We start from the raw sequence: 20,848 nt of genomic DNA on the forward strand, positions 1-20,848 counted from the left end.
TTTTTTGAAAAAGAATAAGTCCAAAACTAAATGAGGTTGATGTTGGTGGACAAAGGGGCATGCATTTTGGGTTTAACACTGGCAGCACTTAATGGTGTACGATTTAATTCATCTCTACAGGCTGGATTACAGGTCTGACCACAGAGCCTGTTCATAAGGAAAGTGGACCAGGAGAAGAACTAAAATTTAATCAGGAGATGCAGAATAAAATTTCTTCTTTACGGTAATTTTGGATTTTGGTTTGCCTTTTTTTTTTTTTTTTTTTCATTTCATGAAGTATGTGATTGTTGTTTTTTTTTCTTACTTATTGGTACCGTATATTTTACTGGAAGAAATTATATAATTAATTAGTTTATCACCTTTTTAAGTGAAAGTTTATCAGTTTGAGAACATTAGCAGTAAGTGCTGATTAATATTTGGAGTTAGAAATATACTTTTTATGTGTTTTTTTCTATGTTGATTTTTTCTTAGATCAAAAATCTAAGAAAAATCTAAGAATATGTTTTTGCATTTGTCTATTATAGTGTTTTTTTTAATAGACATTAGAAAGTAGCCAATATAGATGGCTCTATTCCGCATTAATTCTAATATTCACTGCTATTGTGGACCTTTCTGAATCTATAGCTTTGGCTTATAAGTTTTCTTACTGGAAATGAGTAATGTTAACTCCTTTAGACACAAGGATCACTTTCACTGCCTGTTCAGTTTGACAAGTCCTATGACAAGGGCCTCAAGGAAAATTGCTTCATACAGTGAAGAAGTAGGAGTTGCTGAAACTTTTTTTTTTAATTTTTTTACTTTACAATATTGTATTGGTTTTGCCATACATTGACATGAATCCACCACAGGTGTACATATGTTCCCCATCCTGAACCCCCCTCCCACCTCCCTCCCCATCCCATCCCTCTGGGTCATCCCAGTGCACCAGCCCCGAGCACCCTATATCATCAAACCTGGACTGGTGATTCGTTTCACATGTGATAATTTACATGTTTCAATGCCATTCTCCCGTATCATCCCACCCTCGCCTTCTCCCAGAGTCCAAAAGACTGTTCTATACATCTGTGTCTCTTTTGCTGTCTCACATACAGGGTTATCATTACCATCTTTCTAAATTCCATATATATGCGTTAGTATACTGTATTTTTTTTTCTTTCTGGCTTACTTCACTCTGTATAATAGGCTCCAGTTTAATCCACCTCATTAGAACTGATTCAAATGTATTCTTTTTAATGGCTGAGTAATACTCCATTGTGTATATGTATGACAGCTTTCTTATCCATTCATCTGCTGATGGACATCTAGGTTGCTTCCATGTCCTGGCTATTATAAACAGTGCTGCGATGAACATTGGGGTACACGTGTCTCTTTCAATTCTGGTTTCCTCAGTGTGTATGCCCAGCAGTGGGATCGCTGGGTCATATAGCAGTTCTATTTCTAGTTTTTTAAGGAATCTCCACACTGTTCTCCATAGTGGCTGTACTAGTTTGCATTCCCACCAACAGTGTAAGAAGGTTCCTTTTTCTCCACACCCTCTCCAGCATTTATTGCTTGTAGACTTTTGGATAGCAGCCATTCTGACTGGCGTGAGATGGTACCTCATCATGGTTTTGATTTGCATTTCTCTGGTAATGAGTGATGTTGAGCATCTTTTTCGTGTGTTTGTTAGCCATCTGTATGTCTTCTTTGGAGAAATGTCTGTTTAGTTCTTTGGCCCACTTTTTGATTGGGTCATTTATTTTACTGGAATTGAGCTGCAGGAGTTGCTTGTATATTTTTGAGATTAATTTTTTGTCTGTTGCTTCATTTGCTATTATTTTCTCCTATTCTGAAAGCTGTCTTTTCACCTTGCTTATAGTTTCCTTTATTGTGCAAGAAGCTTTTAATTTTAATTAGGTCCCATTTGTTTATTTTTGCTTTTATTTCCAATATTCTGGGAGGTGGGTCATAAAGGATCCTGCTGTGATTTATGTTGGAGAGTGTTTTACCTGGGTTTTCCTCTAGGAGTTTTATAGTTTCTGGTCTTACTTTAGATCTTTAATCCATTTTGAGTTTATTTTTCTGTATGGTGTTAGAAAGTGATCTAGTTTCATTCATTTACAAGTAGTTGACCAGTTTTCCCAGCACCGCTTGTTAAAGAGATTGTCTTTTCTCCATTGTATATTCTTGCCTCCTTTGTCAAAGATAAGGTGTCCATAGGTCGTGCAACTTTTAATGATTATTCTCCTTACTTCAGCCCTTGCCAACTTCTTGGGGGAGTGAAAATCAATCTTTTTTTGGTGGTAGTTGCTACAGAAGTTTTGAGGCAACAAATTGCCACAAGTACTAGTTCACTAAAGCCACACCACCAGTTCACCACAAACCAGTTCACCAGAGTCACTAGGAGAGAAAGCTCTAATGTTCTTCAGTAAGGATACCAAGTAGAGTTAATGAATTGCTATCTTATGCCCTCAGTACTATACCTTATATTTATAACTAAGTCAACCCCTTCCTGATTTCGCTGGAATGTATGCTTATGAGAAGGTTATGTCTGTTTTGTTCATAGAGTCACTCAGTAAATATTTCTTGAGTGAATGAATCTTTTCCTTGGTTAATTGCACAAATCTCTTTCAAGATTCTTCCCAGACTTTCCCTCTAAACTTGAGGTAGCTAAACCTCATATTGTGCTCTCCCAGTTACTGTTTCCTTCGTTTGCATTTGGCCTTTCCCTTTAACTGGAGCAACTCAAAGCAGTGCCTGCACAGTTCAGTCTCCAGCACTTGGTGGAACTCAGCTGGCTTATGATTATCGTTGATACTCTGCAGTCTTTGTTGTCTGTCTACTCTAATGTTTTTCTGAAAGGTACATGTTTATTGATTTCACACATTTTGTTCCTTCTCATTAAATCTAAGTTATTCTACCCCAGAACAATCAGTTTGTCTTCTGATTAGTACTGCATGTAACTGAAGCCAGACTCATGTGTATTTGCAGCTTGCCTTGATTCTTACAACTCTTTATTAATATTGCTGGTATGGGGCTGAGAAGATATTTTAGTTTTTAGATTATAGATAGATAATACGGAACCAGTTGGTCAGTGATAGAAGCAAAAATTTTGTTTCTATTTCTGTTACAGTTCAAATGCAACCAATTAAAAAATCCATTTTGCAGAAGTAAATGTCTGTCAAATTTTTGTAAACATTCTGAGGACCTCAAATGGTTATAGGTGACGAAGTTCTATATTTTCCTCTAGGAGTGAATTGGAACAGCTGCAGTATAAAGTGCTACAGGAGAGAGAGAAATATCAACAGTCTTCTCAGTCAAGCAAAGCAAAATCAGCAGTACCTTCATTTAGTGTAAATGACAAGTTTACATTAAATAAAGATGATGCCAGCTACAGCCTTATCTTAGAGGTGCAGACAGCGATAGATAATGTCTTAATACAGGTAAGTAAAATGCATAATTTCTTTGTTTTATGACTGGATCTATTTTAGTGTCCACTATTTATTTTGGACACTTTTAGTTTTAGACAGTGATTTTAAACATTTATCTTAATCTTCCATTAGATAATCAGTTTGCTTATAGATTATTTAAATTATATCTTTACTTTCACCCTATACATATTAAACAAAAGGCTGGTGAACTTACGTTTCAGAAAGATTGAGGAAGGACATTTAGGATTTTGTTCTTTGGATAGCCTTTAGGAAAATTTTAACAGAAATGTGATTTGTAAAACTTCAGTATTTAATATCCTGAATAGGATCTTTAAGTTCCAAATTCTAAAGTAAGAGTTTACAGTACAGACTGCTCATTAGCCGTCAGTTTCTAGATAGGTCAATAGGCAAAGCAGATGATTCCGAAGGGTGAAACCTAGAGATAATAATGTATAGCACCATTTTTCAATTTATTTAATTATTTTTTTTCTTATACTAGAAGATAGAGAGTGGAAAAAGATGATAGAAAGATGAATGGAAAATAAGAGTAAAGAGGAAGAAGAAGACAAAGTTTGAAAAGATATGGGGGAGGGGGAGGATTATTAGTTAAAACTGAAGGGCAGAAATTTCTCTTAGGTAGTGTTAGCTCAGGGACTGCTGCACTGAACAACTCTAGGTGCATCATTTATGTAGAGCACAGTGCAAACTCATTGTTCTAGAAGCTACTTCTCCAGAGTAGATTAAGAATTACCCTCTTTCTGTGTTACAGGTGGAATAAAAAATTATAAAAATGAACTGATATAAATAAACATGGGCTTCCCAGATGGCACTAGTGGTAAAGAACCTGACTGCCAGTACAAGAGATATAAGATACCCAGGTTCAATCCCTGGCTCGGGAAAATCCTCTGAAGAAGGGCATGGCAACCCACTCCAGTATTCTTGCCTGGAGAATCCCAGGGACAGAGGAGCCTGGCAGGATATAGTCCATGGGGTCACAAAGAGTTAGATATGGCTGAAGCGACTTATCATGCAAGCATGCATAATAAACATGACCATATGTAGCCCATGGTAGCATTTTTAGTACTGACAGAAAAGTCTAAGAAGACTATATTTTAAAAAGAGCAGTGAGAGATTAAAATCTGTAATCTCTGATTAATCCAAATTAGAAAATAAGTCATAATATGACATTTATTCATATTATATTTATTTTCTAGAAGTAGGTATTATCAAATATAAGTTAAGAGAGTTCATACTCTCATATTTAGAGATTAACATAAACTAGAACCAAAGAAAACCCTAAGAGAAAATATGTGTTGGAAAATTTCTAGTTTTCTACCTGAACCTTTCTTTTCCTTTTAATATTGATTGTAGAGTGATGTTCCAATAGATTTACTTGATGTGGATAAAAATTCTGCTGTTGTCAGCTTTAGCAGCTGTGATTCTGAGGTGAGTAAAAAATATAAAGAATTCTTTAGATGCTTTCATTTTCATTATGCCATTTTGTATGAAACCTGTAAATGCTATTAGGGTCAATGTTCCTTCAATATTTCCTTCCATAACCTTTCCTTCAAAATCTGTTTGTATTCTCTTTCTCTGTATTCAGATAATCTAGAAACTGGAGTGTTGTCTTAAATTCTTTCCTTTTTTCTTATTTGTTTAATCCAATTATAGTGGATCCCTCCCTCTTATCTGCTGGAGATACTGTGCATTCTAAAAGCCCCAGTGGATGCCTGAAATTATAAATACTACGGAACCCTTGAATAATACTGTGTTTTTTTTCAGTATCATTGCTTTTGCACTTTGGAGCTATCATTAAGTAAAACATGGGTTACCTGAACACAACATGTCATCTGATAACAGAGATGGTTACTAAGTGACTAACGGGCAGGTAGCATATATGACGTGAATATGCAGGATAAAGGACTGATTCACGTCCCAGATGAGATGGAGTGGGATGTTACAAGTTCTCATCACACTACTCAGAATGGTGTGTGATTCTGTAAGCAAAACATGAGTTGCTTATTTCTGGCATTTTCTATTTAATATCTTCTGACCACAGTTGACCATGGGTAACTGAAACCCTAAAAAGCAAAACCACAGATAAAGGGGAGACTACTGTAGTCACTGATTTCTGTCAGTTCTCGCTCCCTTGCTCTTAGCTGTCTACTTTGCTTCATTTCCACTTCTGTTAACCTTCCAGCTCTCACCATGCTTGCTTCAGCTACTCACCCACCAGTTTCTCTGCCTTCAGTATTGCCTGTCAATCACAGGAGATGCTGTGCACTTCCATCCAAGAGACCTTCCTAAAGTACAAACATCACTGTGTCATTTCTCTTCTCACCACCTTTTAAAACCTTTCCTGAGCTGCATGTAAGTCTAGACCTCTCACTGTAGCATAAAAGCTTTCCATAATTCAGCTCTGATTACAACTCCAACTTAATCTCTCACCAGCTGCTACCTTCCCTCCCAGGCACATGATTTCTGCCAAACTGAAGTTCTTAAAATTTCTTCAAAATGCTATATAGTTTCACACATTCCTACAGTTAAACATGATCTGTTCCATCTGCCTGCCTTTCCGCACTTTTTCTTGCTGACTCTTGCTTACCCTTCATTCAGTAGACATTTATCGAACACCTACTCTGTGCAGAGTACCCAGGATGAGCCCATATCTGAGCTTTCGGATGCATTTGCCGTTCACTTCCCTCTATGTGGTACTAGCCGGCTAGAAGTCTTGGTGCTAGGTGCAGCTCCTGAGGAGAAGTTAGGGTACAGAAAAGGTCTAGGGAAGGCAAGCCAGAGAAGAAAGTCTGACTGGAACTGGCATTAAAAAGAGAAGGATAAAAAGAATAGATAAAGAACAAAGTTGATAGTTATATTAGGGAATAATTTTCAAAATAATTTCAGAGTAAAACTTTTTTTTGATAAGAGATTTACCAAAAAGCAGTTGTATTGTTATCATATATGCCTTGCCATCCCTGTTTGAGAATAAGATACAAATGATTAAGACCTACGTTTTGATGATCATTAAAAAAAATCAAGTTAGTATGAACTTCAGATCTTTAATTCCTAAGTTACAGTGAAAAATTAGCCTGTTTATATCAATGCAGGATTCGAGTATTTTATACTAATTTAAAACCTGTTTTCTAGAATGATGACTTAAAAAATCTTATAGAGATTTCAAACATACACGAAAGGAGAAAGAATAGCACAACCTCCATGAACTCCTCACTAACTTTAACATATGGTCAGTCTTGTTTTCTGCTCTTTACCCTCTTCTCCCCATCCCAAACCTAACTCCAGACATTTTATCTCTTTTAATTAGTCATTTTATCTATAAGCACTGAGATGCATAACATTTGTTTTTAATTACACAAAAGCATATTTATTTTTAAGTTGACTTATCCTCTGTGTTTGCTGAGTTTAAAACATTTGAATTTTCTTTTAATAGTAGCGTTCCTTTTATTTCTTCAGGTATTTATTAAAAATAGGGAAATATCAGTACATGAAAATTGCATATCAAATAGTTCATGTTGTTTTGTCTGATTTTGCAATTCATGCACCCAGAAATACTTTTTTTTTTTTGTTTTTAGTAGTTTATTATTCTATTTCAAGAAGTTATATTATATGAAGTAACCTCTCCAATTTTAGTCAACAAACATTTATTGAATGCCTATGGTCTACTTGACACTGTGCTATTTGCTGGAAATACATAGATGAGATATTTCTAAGTTGTCTGTATGTATGTGTGAAAATCAAATATGTTCAACACTGAACATTTATGTTTTTTGCCTTTATAATATAAACATAAGGGATTTGCACTATCAGTTAAATTTTTGGAAGGACAATTAATATTTTTAAATGTTATGGGAGAGATTCAAGATGGAAAGAGCACTGAGCTATAGGTATGAATTTGAATTCCAGTGTTATTACTTACTGGCTTTTAGGAAAGTTACCTAACTCTTCATGACCCCTTTTCTTCATCTGTTAAAGCTTCCCACATAGGGTTGTTTATAGGAATAAGCATAAAGCTCATAGCACAGTGCCACCCAAATGATAGGTGCTCAGTAAAATGATAACAGTTATTATTATTGATGCTGTTGTTATTCTTAAAGACATGGATTCATTCTTCTCCTCAACTTCTGAATTATTCCTAGTCAAATGACAATTTTCTCCTCGCCACTTACCGGTGCCAGGCAAATACCACAAGACTAGAGCTCAAGGTAAAAATGTTTGAAATTACCTTTACTTGAAAGTTCGAACTTTCTTTTTCCTTGGTAAATCTTGCAACATGTGATATCATTTATTTGCATTAAATTTCTCCCTGAAACAAGCATTTTGAATAATGTCTTTTGAATGACCTGTTTTTGAGAATCTGAGGTTTCTGTGCTGTGCTGTGCTTAGTTGCTCAGATGTATCCAACTCCTTGCAACCCCATGAACCGTAGTCTGCCAGGCTCTCTGACCATGGAATTCTCCGGGCAAGAATCTTGGAGTCAGTTGCCATTCCCTTCTCCAGGGGCATCTTTCCAACCCAGGGATTGAATCCAGGTCTCCTGCATTGCAGGTGGATTCTTTACCTATTTGATTTTAATTCAGCCCAAACTACTGTCTGTTCTATTAACACTCAACTAATTACATTCACTAAAATTTTTACCAATCCTAAATTTCCTCTAGCTGGAAATATTTTTTTCTAATTTTCTATTATGGAAAGTTTCAAACATACATAAGAGTAATGATTCCTGCTTAAGCAATGATCAGTTCATAACAATCTTATTTATGCTGTCACTCTCTGTTCCAAATTATTTTGAAGCAGATACAGGATGTAATTTTTTTTGTAAGTATTTCAGGATATATGTTTAAAAGATAAGAACTCTTTTTAACCCTAATCACAATACTGTTATCAAACCAAATAAAAATTAATAATTCCTTAGTATCATCAAATGTTTAGTGTAGTGGTTTTTGCTTTTAATTTAACATTTGATTCAGCCATAGTCCAAATAAGGTAATTTGGTTACTGAAGTATCTGAGCATTTGCCCTGTATTTTCCTATTATTTGGATTTTTCTGATTGCATTCAGTGATGGCATTACTATCTATCTATTCCAGGGAAAATCTTTGAAGTTTCCTTTTGCAATGTACTAGGATAATCATTTTTATAATTAAATACTCTTTTTAGCACACATATATTTTAGTTTTTAGTGTGAGATTTAAAAAAAAAAAATTGGTACATTTATAATCCCAAAATTAAGGACTATATAACTTTTTACTGGTGTTGCTGATGTTCCGAGACTCAAAGTAAGATTTTTTTCAAGAGAGATGCTATTACACAATAACTCTTTCACATCTGGTTAAGGAACTTCCAGTTTATGCTTGTCTAACAAATTGGCAAAAATTTAGAGAAAGCATCATCATTAGTGACAGGATGAGGAAAAGGACACTGTCAATCATAGCTGAAGTAAATAATTGTTAAAGCCACTTTGGTAAAATAGGCTATAGTCCTACTTGTTGGAATCTATTTCATAGCAATAAAGTCATAGTAGTGTACCCACAGATATATGTATAATTAACTGCAGCATTGTTTGTAGAAGCAGAAAGGTGGAATCAAAGTGAACACTCAGTATTTAATGTTTGAATAAGTAGCTGTTTATCCATTTCATAGAATATTGCACAGCTGCAATAAAGAATGAGCTGATCTATTCCTTTTAATGTAGAGCAAATTCCATGAAAAACGCAAAATGCAGATAAAAGTTCTATATATGTATATACATATTATCTATAATATGAAGAAATATATAAAAAGAATCATAGCTGTCTGATATGATAGGTCATACAATAGGGGGAAGGTTTGGGTGGGATGTGAGGGGGAGGGAGATGATAGTATTAGGAGAGGCAGAGATAAGGGAAGACATTAGAAATAAAAACAAAGCTGTCTATGATATAAATAGAATTTATTTATGTAAAATTATGCATTTATTTTTGTACATGTGCATAGAGAGATGTATGAAAGGTTGACTATCAAAATAGCAATAATGATCATCTCTAGGTGGTAGAATTTCAGATGACTCATATGTTAATCCTAATTTTTCTTCATTGTTTGGATTTTTAAAATAATGAATATGAAGTATATAATGAGAAAACATTATGACTTTTTAAAAACGTGAACAATTGTGTTCTTTTTTAAAAATTATACTGTTTATAGTTATTATAAAATATTGGCTATATTCCCTGTGTTATACTAATTACAACATTCAGAAAACAGATCATGGCATCTGGTCCCATCACTTCATGGCAAATAGATGGAGAAACAGTGGAAACAGTGGCTGACTTTATTTTTCTGGGCTCCAAAATCACTGCAGATGGTGACTGCAGGCATGAAATTAAAAGACGCTTACTCTTTGGAAGGGAAGTTATGACCAACCTAGACAGCATATTAAAAAGCAGAGACATTACTTTGTCAACAAGGGTCCATCTAGTCAAGGCTATGGTTTTTCCAGTGGTCATGTATGGATGTGAGTTGGACTATAAAGAAAGATGAGCACCAAAGAATTGATGCTTTTGAACTGTGGTGTTGGAGAAGACTATTGAGAGTCCCTTGGACTGCAAGGAGATCCAACCAGTCCATTCTAAAGGAGGTCATCCCTGAATATTCATTGGAAGGACTGATGCTGAAGCTGAAACTCCAATATTTTGGCCACCTCATGTGAAGAGCTGACTCATTTGAAAAGACTCTGATACTGGGAAAGATTGAGGGCAGGAGGAGAAGGGGACGACAGAGGATGAGATGGTTGGATGGCACCACTGACTCAATGAACATGAGTTTGGGTAAACTCCGGGAGTTGGTGATGGACAGGGAGGCCTGGTGTGCTGCAGTTCATGGGGTCACAAAGAGTCGGACAAAACTGAGTGACTGAACTGAACTGATGCTAATTATGAATTTATGTGGAAAAATTTATGTACCAGTTTAAGCTTACCCCTTAAAAAGAAGCCCTAAAGATATAGCTTTATCAGATGGATTTTTTATTTTCCTTCTGTATTTTTATTCTTTATCCTTTCCTTATGTTTTCTGTCTTTGCATTCAGAGAAATATTTTTAGTGTAACATTTGCAAAAAATTCTTGCTTTAAATTTTTATTTATGTTTCCCATTTAGGTAAAACATTGATTTGTTTTCCCCTCCTCACATGCCACGGAAAGTATGAGTTGATATGTCAGTTAGATTAGAGAAGCTGCCTTTGTAATATAAGAGGTTCTGCAGTCCGTTTCATGAACTAGAGCAGGGAGGAGTTGAAAGGGGTGGCAGGAGAGAGAAGTTGGCTGCTGCTGCTGCTGCTAAGTCACTTCAGTCGTGTCCAACTCTGTGCAACCCCATAGATGGCAGCCCACAAGACTCCGCCATCCCTGGGATTCTCCAGGCAAGAACACTGGAGTGGGTTGCCATTTCCTTCCCCAATGCATGAAGCTGGACTGCTTTCTAATTCCTCTAAAATTATGTCTTCACAGTTATATGAATTAGAGTTTTCTATAAGTGTTTTAAATTCTCAGGATATCCAACTAAAAAGGTACAAAGAATTTCCTAATCCACATATGTCATAATTAGATTATGAGTATGCTTTTCTGTTTTCATAGAAAGTTAAGAATTAAGTTATTGGAAACATTTTTTTTTTCTGACAATAGATTTTTAAAAAAATTTTTGGCTGCACAAGCTCCTCATTGCAGCATGAAGGTTTCTCTAGCTGCAGAGCGAGGGTTTCACTTGTTATGACACACAGGCTCTAGAGAGCTTGGACTCAGTAGCTGCAGCTCACAGGCTTAGTCCCTTTGTGGCATATGATATCTTAGTTCCCTGACTAGGATCAAACCCGTATCTCCTTCATTGGAAGGCAGACTCTTAACCACTGGACCGCCAGAGAAGGTCCCTTGCAATAGATTTTTATAATAGCCATATGCTGTAATGCCCCCATTTCTGAGAGAATGAAGTGTTTAGTTATTGACTCACTTATCCTTTCAACAAAAATGTCTAAATTTTTACCATTTTTTAATGTGACTCTTATACAGTGTATTATACACCTATGTTTTTAGATGTGATAAGGTGGTGTATGAGAATGTTTATCTTTTGGAATGACAAATCTATAAATTCTGTGGTAGGGATGACTTCAGCTCAGTTCAGTCACTCAGTCGGGTCCGACTCTTTGTGACCCCATGGACTGCAGCACACCAGTCTTCCCTGTCCATCACCAACTCCCAGAGTTTACTCAAACTCATGTCCATCGAGTCAGTAACACCATCCAACCATCTCATCTTCTGTCGTCCCCTTCTCCTCCTGCCTTCAGTCTTTCCCAGCATCAAGGTCTTTCCCAGTCAGTTCTTCACATCAGGTGGCCAAAGTATTGGAGTTTGAGCTTCAGCATCAGTCCTTCCACTGAATGTTCAGGACTGATTTTCTTTAGGATGGACTGGTTTGATCTCTTTGCAGTCCAAGGGACTCTCAAGTGTCTTCTCCAACACCAGTTTGAAAGCATCAATTCTTCGGCGCTCAGCTTTCTTTATAGTCCAACTCTCACATCCATACATGACCACTGAAAAAACAACAGCCTTGACTATATGGACCTTTGTTCACAAAGTAATGTCTCTGCTTTTTAATATGCTGTCTAGGTTGGTCATAGCTTTTCTTCCAAGGAGCAAGCATACCTCCTTGGAGTGTTTGAGTGTCTCCTGTGGAGGTTCAGGTCAGAGGGATGACTTACAGATGGATTAATTTTGCTTTTGATTGCTAAAATCTTTTAAAATCTTCTTTGACTATAGTGGTAAAAAGTTCCTGTTGAATAGAATGTCATTATTTCCATCAGTGTGTTACAGAAGAAATTAAAGCCTAAGTACTTGATTACTTGTGTTGAACATTTTAAAGATGGCATTATGTTGCTAGATTATTCTTATTTTCTTTCCTCTTTTGTGTTGAATCAGATTCGCTCAATTGAAGGCCAGTATGGCACACTTCAAGCATATGTGACTCCAAGAATTCAACCCAAAACATGTCAGGTCCGCCAGTACCATATCAAACCCCTTTCACTCCATCAAAGAACTCACTTTATTGATCATGACAGGTAGGACAAAGGGAGAGTTTATTTTCAGGATATTACATGATGCATATAAACTTGTTATTTTATTCTGGTAGCAAATTTGTACTTAAAAAAAATATTAAATGCTATGTACAGATTTCCCCCGCTATCTGAAAGTAGGGCATTTTAATGAAACCTTTCATATGCCAAAATAGCATAAAGCAGAGAAGCAGTTACCTTAGGACACATCTTGCTAATGGATGCTTAGACTCAATTGCGATAAAGCACAGATGCTCACAGAGTTCAGAGCTCTGCCGCCTGGTGCTCAGAGCTGAGTGTAGCTCCTGGAGGAGGAGCTTGGTGGGCCTTTCTCGGTGCTGCTGGGGTGCGGGCTACTTCTCTAACAGCTCGCTGCAGAACAGATGCTGAGGCTATTTTTGCTTTGTACCTTTTTTTGTAAAAGCAAAAATCCTCTTTGGATTTTTTTTTGGCTACTGAAAATAGGTACTCATGTAGGCCTTACATAAAATCAAAGTGGCATAAAGTGAGCTTTCAAAAAGCGGGGGATACCTGTGTTAATATTTTTAATAGAGATGAGTCTTTGTCTTCTTTTAGAGGCTGATTTGAGCTGGGCTGTCCTTGGATTATAGTCTTATATATGTTCCTACATGACATTATGGAAATAATTTAACTCTGTGGGTTTTGGTTGTTTTTTTTTTAATCTGAAAATAAGGTTGGTGTGGAGATCTCAAAAGTTTCTTCTATTCTGTATTCTCTTAAAATTCTTTCTGTACCTTTAATTCGATAAACTTGTATTTTCTTAACTATCCATTTGATTCATTTTACATTTAATTTTCTTTACAACCTTTTATGTATATGTGTGATTTGCAGGATAGAAATTTAATTCCATATCCTTGCAAAATAGAAGGTATCATTCCTTAACTTTCCTAGTGGCATGCAGCTAGTGTTTCAAACCTACATCTATCTGTCTTTAAAAAGCCCAGTTCTTTGCTGTCACATTATGCTGATTTTTTTCCTTACCTTGTGTAAGTATGTTTTGTAGTTTGTATAGTAAAAATACTAGATGAACTTATTAAAAATGGAATTGACCTAAATAAACTGAATTTTTATTTGTAAAGGCATGTTATAATGAAAACAAGCTATTTATGTCATTTAACTGTTAAAGTACAGGTATAGCAAAATGTTTATCTGATGGGTAAGATTAACCTGAGAAATTAATTTTTCAATTAAATGGCTGCTTTTATGTTTGTAACTACTATTGCAAAATCCTATTTTTTAATGTATTAAGTACATATAATACCTCTATGTATTCCCACACAAATATGTGCACTTCTATTAAATTGCAGACCCATGAATACATTGACTTTGACAGGCCAGTTCAGTTTTTCTGAACTTCACTCCTGGGTGGTTTTTTGCATGCCTGAAGTTCCTGAAAAACCTCCAGCAGGAGAATGTGTGACATTTTATTTTCAGAACACCTTCCTGGATACACAACTTGAAAGTACCTACAGGTGAATAAAACTTATTTGTGTTTCACACGTGTTTTTACATAAATGGAACTTCTAAATTTTCATATGTTTTAAGACAGTAATTTGCAAATAATATAATTTGAAAACTATACTGTTCAAGAGAATCTACTGAAAAGCAAGTGGGATTAAGAGAATAAAATGGCAACTCACTCCAGTATTCTTGCCTGGAGAATCCCAGGGACGGGGGAGCCTGGTGCACTGCTGTCTATGGGGTCGCACAGAGTCAGACACGACTGAAGCGACTTAGCAGCAGCAGCAGCAGCAATAAATATGAAAGATCAATATGTTTCCCATTCTCAACCCTAACCAGTTAGAAAATAAATTATTTTTTAAAAATGTTTCAGAGAAACAATAACAAAATATTCATAAAAATATGTGGGAATGCTCTTTTTTTAGAAATACATAGAACTTCATGAAGAAAACTTTAACATTTTATTGACATCAAAGATTTGATTAATGTGAAGACATTGTAAACATGCAAGTCCTTCCCAAACTGAAATGAACATTTATCCTAATTCCATTTTGAATTACAAGAAGAATGACCATTGAGTTTCTTTATGCAAAAATAAGAAATGGCTCAGAATTTGAAATCTTAGAACATGCAGGCTTTTGAAGCTACCACATCATGAAGTGAAGGTCATCATTCTCTAACACTCTTCCTCCAGCTCACAGTTGCCCTCCTGCCCTGTTCACTGTCACTCCCTCCCATAGGCCTCCCTACTTTCTGTTTCTGAATATAGTGGAGGCCAGAATTTTCTTCTCCTCTGTTCTTTTTCAGAATGTGTTGGATAAGGCTGATTTCTCTGTAATCTGCTTTGACTTTGTACCCTTATAATTTTTCTCATTCTCTCACAGCTATAGGTTGGTATTGTCTGTTTGATCTTTTGTTTTTATTTTAATTTTGTTGTTTGGAGGGGAGAGGGCTTCTTATCTTCCCTCTGTTTCTGTCTCTTGATTGTTTCCCTGAGCAGTTTACTGAGGTATTCTACTTCCTGCTTTCTAGCTGAGACTTTACCACACTAAGTTCAGCAAACAGCAGTGAACACGTAATTTTACCTTTGAATATAGCCTTTGGGACCAAGAACTCTACAGAAATCTAATTGGTTTTATTTTTTATATATATTTATTTCCCCAAATCTTGCTTATATAATTGGTTTTAGCATCAGTTCTGAGGGACCATTTCACTGTACCCTCCAGGGGATCTTATCTGTGTCTAAGCCTAGAATCATGACTTCTGTTTTGGAGTATGACAGCGAACCTCACACTTTAATCATAGTAGACAATTTGAGAGGCCCCTGGCATGTTATATATTTTTACAATAGCACATCTTTGCTTTTTATCATTCTGTATCCTTAAATATTCTTTTCTTAACAGTCAAAACTCTGCTTATCTTTGAAGGTCCAACTCAGTAGCTACAGTTTTGAAGTTTTCCTAGATGCTCTTTCTTCCTGTAGCATTTTATTCTTACCTGTCTTAGATTTTTATTGTTACTTGTTTGAAGTATGTAATAATTTTTATGCAAGCTAGCCTCTAAACCAGATTGTAAGCTTCTGGGCAGAGTTTATTTCTTTATTATTTTTGTTTGTATCCTCATGTGTCTAACACATGGCTTTGAGCAGAGTGTTGTTTAGTCGCTAAGTCATGTTCAACTCCTTTGCGACCCCATGGACTGCACTTGGCCAGCCTCCTCTGTCCATGGGGATTCTCCAGGCAAGAATACTGGAGTGGGTAGCCATGTCCTCCAGGGAATCATCCCAACCCAAGGATCTAACCCAGGTCTCCTGCATTGCAGGCAGATTCTTTACCACTGAACCAGCTGGGAAGCCCCTTGGACATAGTGGTACACTCAATAAATGTTTTTTGGGTACCTGGTTAAGAAATATATATTGAAGAAGTATAGAAGTATATACTTTGGAGACAGACATACTTAGGTTTGAATCTGGGTCTGTGACTTGCCAGCTATTCGACCTTAGCTATATTACTTTGTGAGTTTCAGTTTCTTTTCTGAGGAATGGAAATAATAGCACTTACTTCACTGAATTGTAATGCTTAAAGGAAGATAAACTGTGTAAGTCATTCTACAGTGCCAGGTACCATATATGTATTTAATGTGAAATTTCATTAAAGTTGAAGACTAGTGGGAAAAAATCTCATGATTTCTAAAAATATAATTGGGATCAAAATAAGTGTGTATTATTAATCTTTCTAGAAAAAAAGAATTCGCATTTGTCTACAGTTAGTCAATATGAAACCAAATAAAAAGGCCACATTGAATACGTAAAGATAGTATATATTAATTAGGAAAATTTTGGTCATCATAAAAAGGAACCAAATGTAAGCAGGATTAACCAAATAAAAGGAATTTATCAGCTTGTATAACTAAGTAGTCTGCTTCAGACACAACTGGATCAGAAGCTTAACTGATCCCTTTAACCCTCTCCATTCTAAGACTTCATCACTTTTCATTGCTCAACTCTGATTCTGTCTGCTCTTGGTTTTCCTGTGTGGTGCCATGGGGGCCAACAACACCTCCATCCAGCCTTATGTCTTTTCAGCTACCATAGCCTTGCTTTGCCACTAGTTCCAATAAAAGTCCCACGATTGATTATCATAGTTAAAACATGAACCACTGTGGTCATGAAGCACACTGGTAAAAGCTTCTTCCTGAAGTCCCAGAAATAGGGTTGAGGCCAATGAAACTATGAGGAGGGGAGAGAGAAAAAGAGAGAGAGAGGACAAAGGGGTTCCCTAAAGAAAAAGAAGGGTCCTGTGATTATAGATGTTACTCTTAGGTTTGATATTTAAGGATGAAGCATGGAGTCATGCTGTTAATCTATGTGTTACATAAGAACTTATATGAAAGTAAGCAGTTCTAAATGTATTTTATATATATAAGGTATTAGCTATTAGAAATTTTATTAGTGAAAATGAATAAAAAAGTTTTAAGTGAAGGACTTAAATTGTCATATCTTTAGGAGGCATATGTCTAACATCTTGTACTCAGTTTTACAAGTATGTTTAGAACTTGAATTACTACAACAGTAGTAGTTTATATGTTTAAATATGCTTTACATTAATAGTGAGATGTGTATATAAAGAAATTTAAAATTAAATGAAGTCTAAACACAAGGTTCTAGTCACAAAATATGTGTTTACGGGACATATTTATTGGATGTACTTCCTTCTAAAACTGTTTCTTTAAAAATATTAATTTTACAGAAAAGGCGAAGGAGTTTTTAAATCTGACAACATTTCTACTATATCCATCCTAAAAGATGTGCTCTCTAAAGAAGCTACAAAAAGGAAAATTAACCTCAACATATCTTATGGTAAAAGAAAAGCATAAAAAGAATCATTCTTTCTGTTTTGGGGGGGTTGTTGTTACAATAAGAATGTTCCTGATCAAAGTGACTTATCTAATTGTCCCTGCCTCAACTTCTTCTAGAGATAAATGAAGTATCAGTCAAACACACATTAAAGCTAATCCACCCAAAGCTGGAGTACCAGTTGCTTTTGGCTAAGAAAGTGCAGTTAATTGATGCTTTAAAAGTAAGTATGTCTGCCATGGATTCATGATTATTATTTTATTGTGATCAGATTTCTAAAATGGTGAAGAACTTAAATTTGTATACTTTAAGTCCACTTTACACTGGACTAAATTTTGAAATTAAGGTACTTTTATTTTTTATTTTAAATAAGGAATTGCAGGTTCATGAGGGAAACACAAACTTTCTGATACCAGAATATCGCTGTATTCTAGAAGAGGCAGATCACCTACAGGAAGAATACAAAAAGCAACCTGCACATCTTGAAAGACTCTATGGTTAGTGCACTATTCTACCATACCTTGTCATATTCTTTTCTATTGGCTGTTTGCAAAGGATCACATGAGGGAAGCTAGGCGGAAGGAGATAGGCAAAGATTACAGCAGTCATGACTGAAACAGTAACAGCCAATGTACTGCACAGTGTATTTTGTCGAGTTGGTTTTAATGTTTAATATTTTTACTTGATAATATACAAGTAAACATTAACAAATGAAGTAAATGTAATGCAATTAATTTATATATATGAAGAAACCTGGTATGATACCTTATGAAACATTATAATTTAGGCTATATTACATACACATAATTTTCAGTTTTCATTGCTATTTTGAAATATCAAAATACAGCATTTAATATTTTTATGCAAAATTGAATAAGGGTTATATATGTGTTGTGTCAATTTATAGTCTAAAATTCATTTTGCTTTGGTGGCAAGAAGTTGAGTGTTTCACAGTATATTGAAAAAGCAAGAGCAAGAGGGAGATGTGAGGAGGCAGAGAGAGAGGAAGGAAAGAACAGCTTAAGGAAATTTTTTTTTCAATCTTTACAGACGACCTGATATGCATAGTATACCTATTTATTTATACATCTTTATAATCAGGTGGGATATTTAATCCTTACAACAGTGCTGCGAGATAGATGGTGCTGTCTCTGTTTTTCACATTTTTTAAAACTGAAATCTGAACTTAAGAATTTGCCACATAAGTAGCTAGTAGCAAAGCCTTCATTAGGACCTCCTTGCCCCAAGATGCATGCTTTTTGCACTGTGCCAAGTCTTCTATGGAGTCAATTGGTTTTATTTTATGCCCAAAGACTTGCTCACAAGCTATAACAATAATATCCGATATCTTAATATTTACCATGTGGCAAGCACATGATCTTTTATCCTCATAATAACCTAGAAGAAGGGTGGTACAGAACTGCCATCTCTTATCACCAATTTTGCAGTCCAGAAAGCTTTGAAATCAAAAGCATTTTTTGATAAATCATTTGGCAATAAATCTAACTTGATCTGAATTAATAACAGAACCTCACATAAACTGCTATGAGGTTTTTTAAAATTCCACTTAGTGTGAATATTCATACATTTTGTTGCAGAAATGTTGTTTTGTTGTCAGATGCTGCCACTTACTTTCCATGAGTATTATGCCATACATATGGTATATTCCTTTTATTATCTTACTAAAATATGAAAAACTATGAAACACAACTTAGAGGCTTTAGATAAAGGCTTTGACAGCTTGAATTATTTCTACTGTACATATGTCCATATCTTTGAATCTAGAAATATTTGTCTTCAAGTCAAATCCTAAGAATTTTACTTCAAATAAAGCTGTAAGGAACAAAATCTGTCTACACTATGTCAAAATGGTCAAACTGGTGGGGAAAAAAAGAAAACCACTTGTAATTTTATATATACTGATAGGAATTCAAAACTGGCCAGCAGTTGATTGTCTGAACTAATAGCTTGTAACCAGTTGTTAAGAGAGTTATTAGCCAAATGATTTATATTTTGAAATTTGCTGTAAAATCCCCCCCAAATAAATATTTTTTAATGCACCAATCCTTTTAGTTGTGTATGTTGAACAATAGAAATTACAGGTGCTAAGAAATTCTCAAGCAGTCACTTTCATTAAATAAAGTGTGGTTAATAGAATTAATCAATGACAGAAAATTATCCTTTTTTCTTTGTAGGCATGATCACCGATCTTTTCATAGATAAGTTCAAGTTTAAAGGCACCAATGTAAAAACCAAAGTGCCTCTTTTACTGGAAATTCTGGACAGTTATGACCAAAATGCACTGATTGCTTTCTTTGATGCTGCATGAAATATAAACAAGGTAAAGTTCCATAGAAGTTGTCCATTTAAATAAAAATTGTTAAAATAGAATTACAAGCTAACTGTACATACTTTTATTTCAAGTGCTTTTTAATACTGTCTAAATATAAATGAAGTATGACTTGTTTTTTGTAGCGTTTTTTTTTTTTTGACAAATGTAATTTTTTTAAAGTAAAGAGAATTTTTATTTTTTTAAAAAATGGAATATTATAACAGATTTTAATGATTTTTTTTTTTTCAAGAGGCTGTTTTAACTTTCAAATCAAAAAATATTGTTTGGAAAATAGACACATTTAAATTTTTAACAAGCTAACACATATGTATAAACTGCTTTACAGTTTTCAAAATGTATGTACATATGTGACCTCAAGTGATCTTCACAGTATGTTGATTATTTTGTCAAATCATAGAAGAAAACTGATTCTCAGTGAGATTGTGTTTAAGAGGACATGCTGTTATTCCATGAATGTGGGACCCAAGTTCTGGTGCCTCAATTACGTTTTGGTTACTGTGTGTGTTGTCAACTAGGTGATATAACCTATAAAATTTTTTTCTAGGAATTGAGATTGATTTACAACTGATTTTGCTGTTGCTTGGTAATGTTTTGTGGCTCGTACTCAGTTTGTTAAATACTTGGGTTGGCTCAGTGCTTTAAATTGTGGCCAGGGAAATCAGACCTTGCACAGACTGGGGGGATTTTGTACTACATATGAATAGTACAGAAATAGTGATGGCTTCTTAGATTTTCCTGCACTAATAAATACTAATTTCCTTTTTTATCATATATGGAGGGAAATATAACTTTAAGACTATGGAAGTCATCAATCTTAATTCATATTTATTCTTATTCAGGTGAATATTGTACTTAAGATTGTGCTATTTAAAGTGGCATAAGGATTATAATAGAAAATAAACTATTCTCTGTGTTTTCAAGAAGGGCACACTTATTAATTTGTTGGAAAACAACAATGCTCCTCAATTATATACCATTATATTTATTAGTTATGTGCAAGCCTTGTTGTATATTAAATGTGAAAATTTGTTAAAGGCACGTATTTCTGTTTTATTTTAATAAGGTCATATTGTTTTTACTATATTTAAACAACCTTCATTTCTACATGGAACACAATTATATCTGCTGCTGCTGCTGCTAAGTCACTTCAGTCGTGT

General features: G+C 35.0%; 1 protein-coding gene across 3 annotated transcripts in view; it reads left to right on the forward strand.

The window, feature by feature from the left end:
- The window catches only part of BBS7 (Bardet-Biedl syndrome 7), a 39,110-nt gene extending 18,381 nt beyond the window's left edge, over positions 1 to 20,729 (forward strand). The window contains exons 10-19 of one of the 3 annotated variants that reach the window (XM_027543692.1): positions 121 to 223; positions 3,230 to 3,422; positions 4,782 to 4,856; positions 7,565 to 7,630; positions 12,368 to 12,507; positions 13,830 to 13,994; positions 17,232 to 17,341; positions 17,458 to 17,561; positions 17,712 to 17,835; positions 19,534 to 20,729. In XM_027543692.1, the coding sequence (XP_027399493.1) occupies positions 121 to 223; positions 3,230 to 3,422; positions 4,782 to 4,856; positions 7,565 to 7,630; positions 12,368 to 12,507; positions 13,830 to 13,994; positions 17,232 to 17,341; positions 17,458 to 17,561; positions 17,712 to 17,835; positions 19,534 to 19,667 (1,214 nt within the window). In that variant the 3' untranslated portion in view covers positions 19,668 to 20,729. The remainder of the gene's footprint in view (positions 1 to 120; positions 224 to 3,229; positions 3,423 to 4,781; positions 4,857 to 7,564; positions 7,631 to 12,367; positions 12,508 to 13,829; positions 13,995 to 17,231; positions 17,342 to 17,457; positions 17,562 to 17,711; positions 17,836 to 19,533) is intronic. The other 2 variants (XM_027543694.1, XM_027543693.1) reach the window with 2 other exon arrangements.
- Positions 20,730 to 20,848: the final 119 nt, after the last annotated feature.

Source organism: Bos indicus x Bos taurus, chromosome 6 (genome assembly GCF_003369695.1).
Source record: "Bos indicus x Bos taurus breed Angus x Brahman F1 hybrid chromosome 6, Bos_hybrid_MaternalHap_v2.0, whole genome shotgun sequence".
Classification (NCBI taxonomy): Eukaryota; Metazoa; Chordata; class Mammalia; order Artiodactyla; family Bovidae; genus Bos; species Bos indicus x Bos taurus.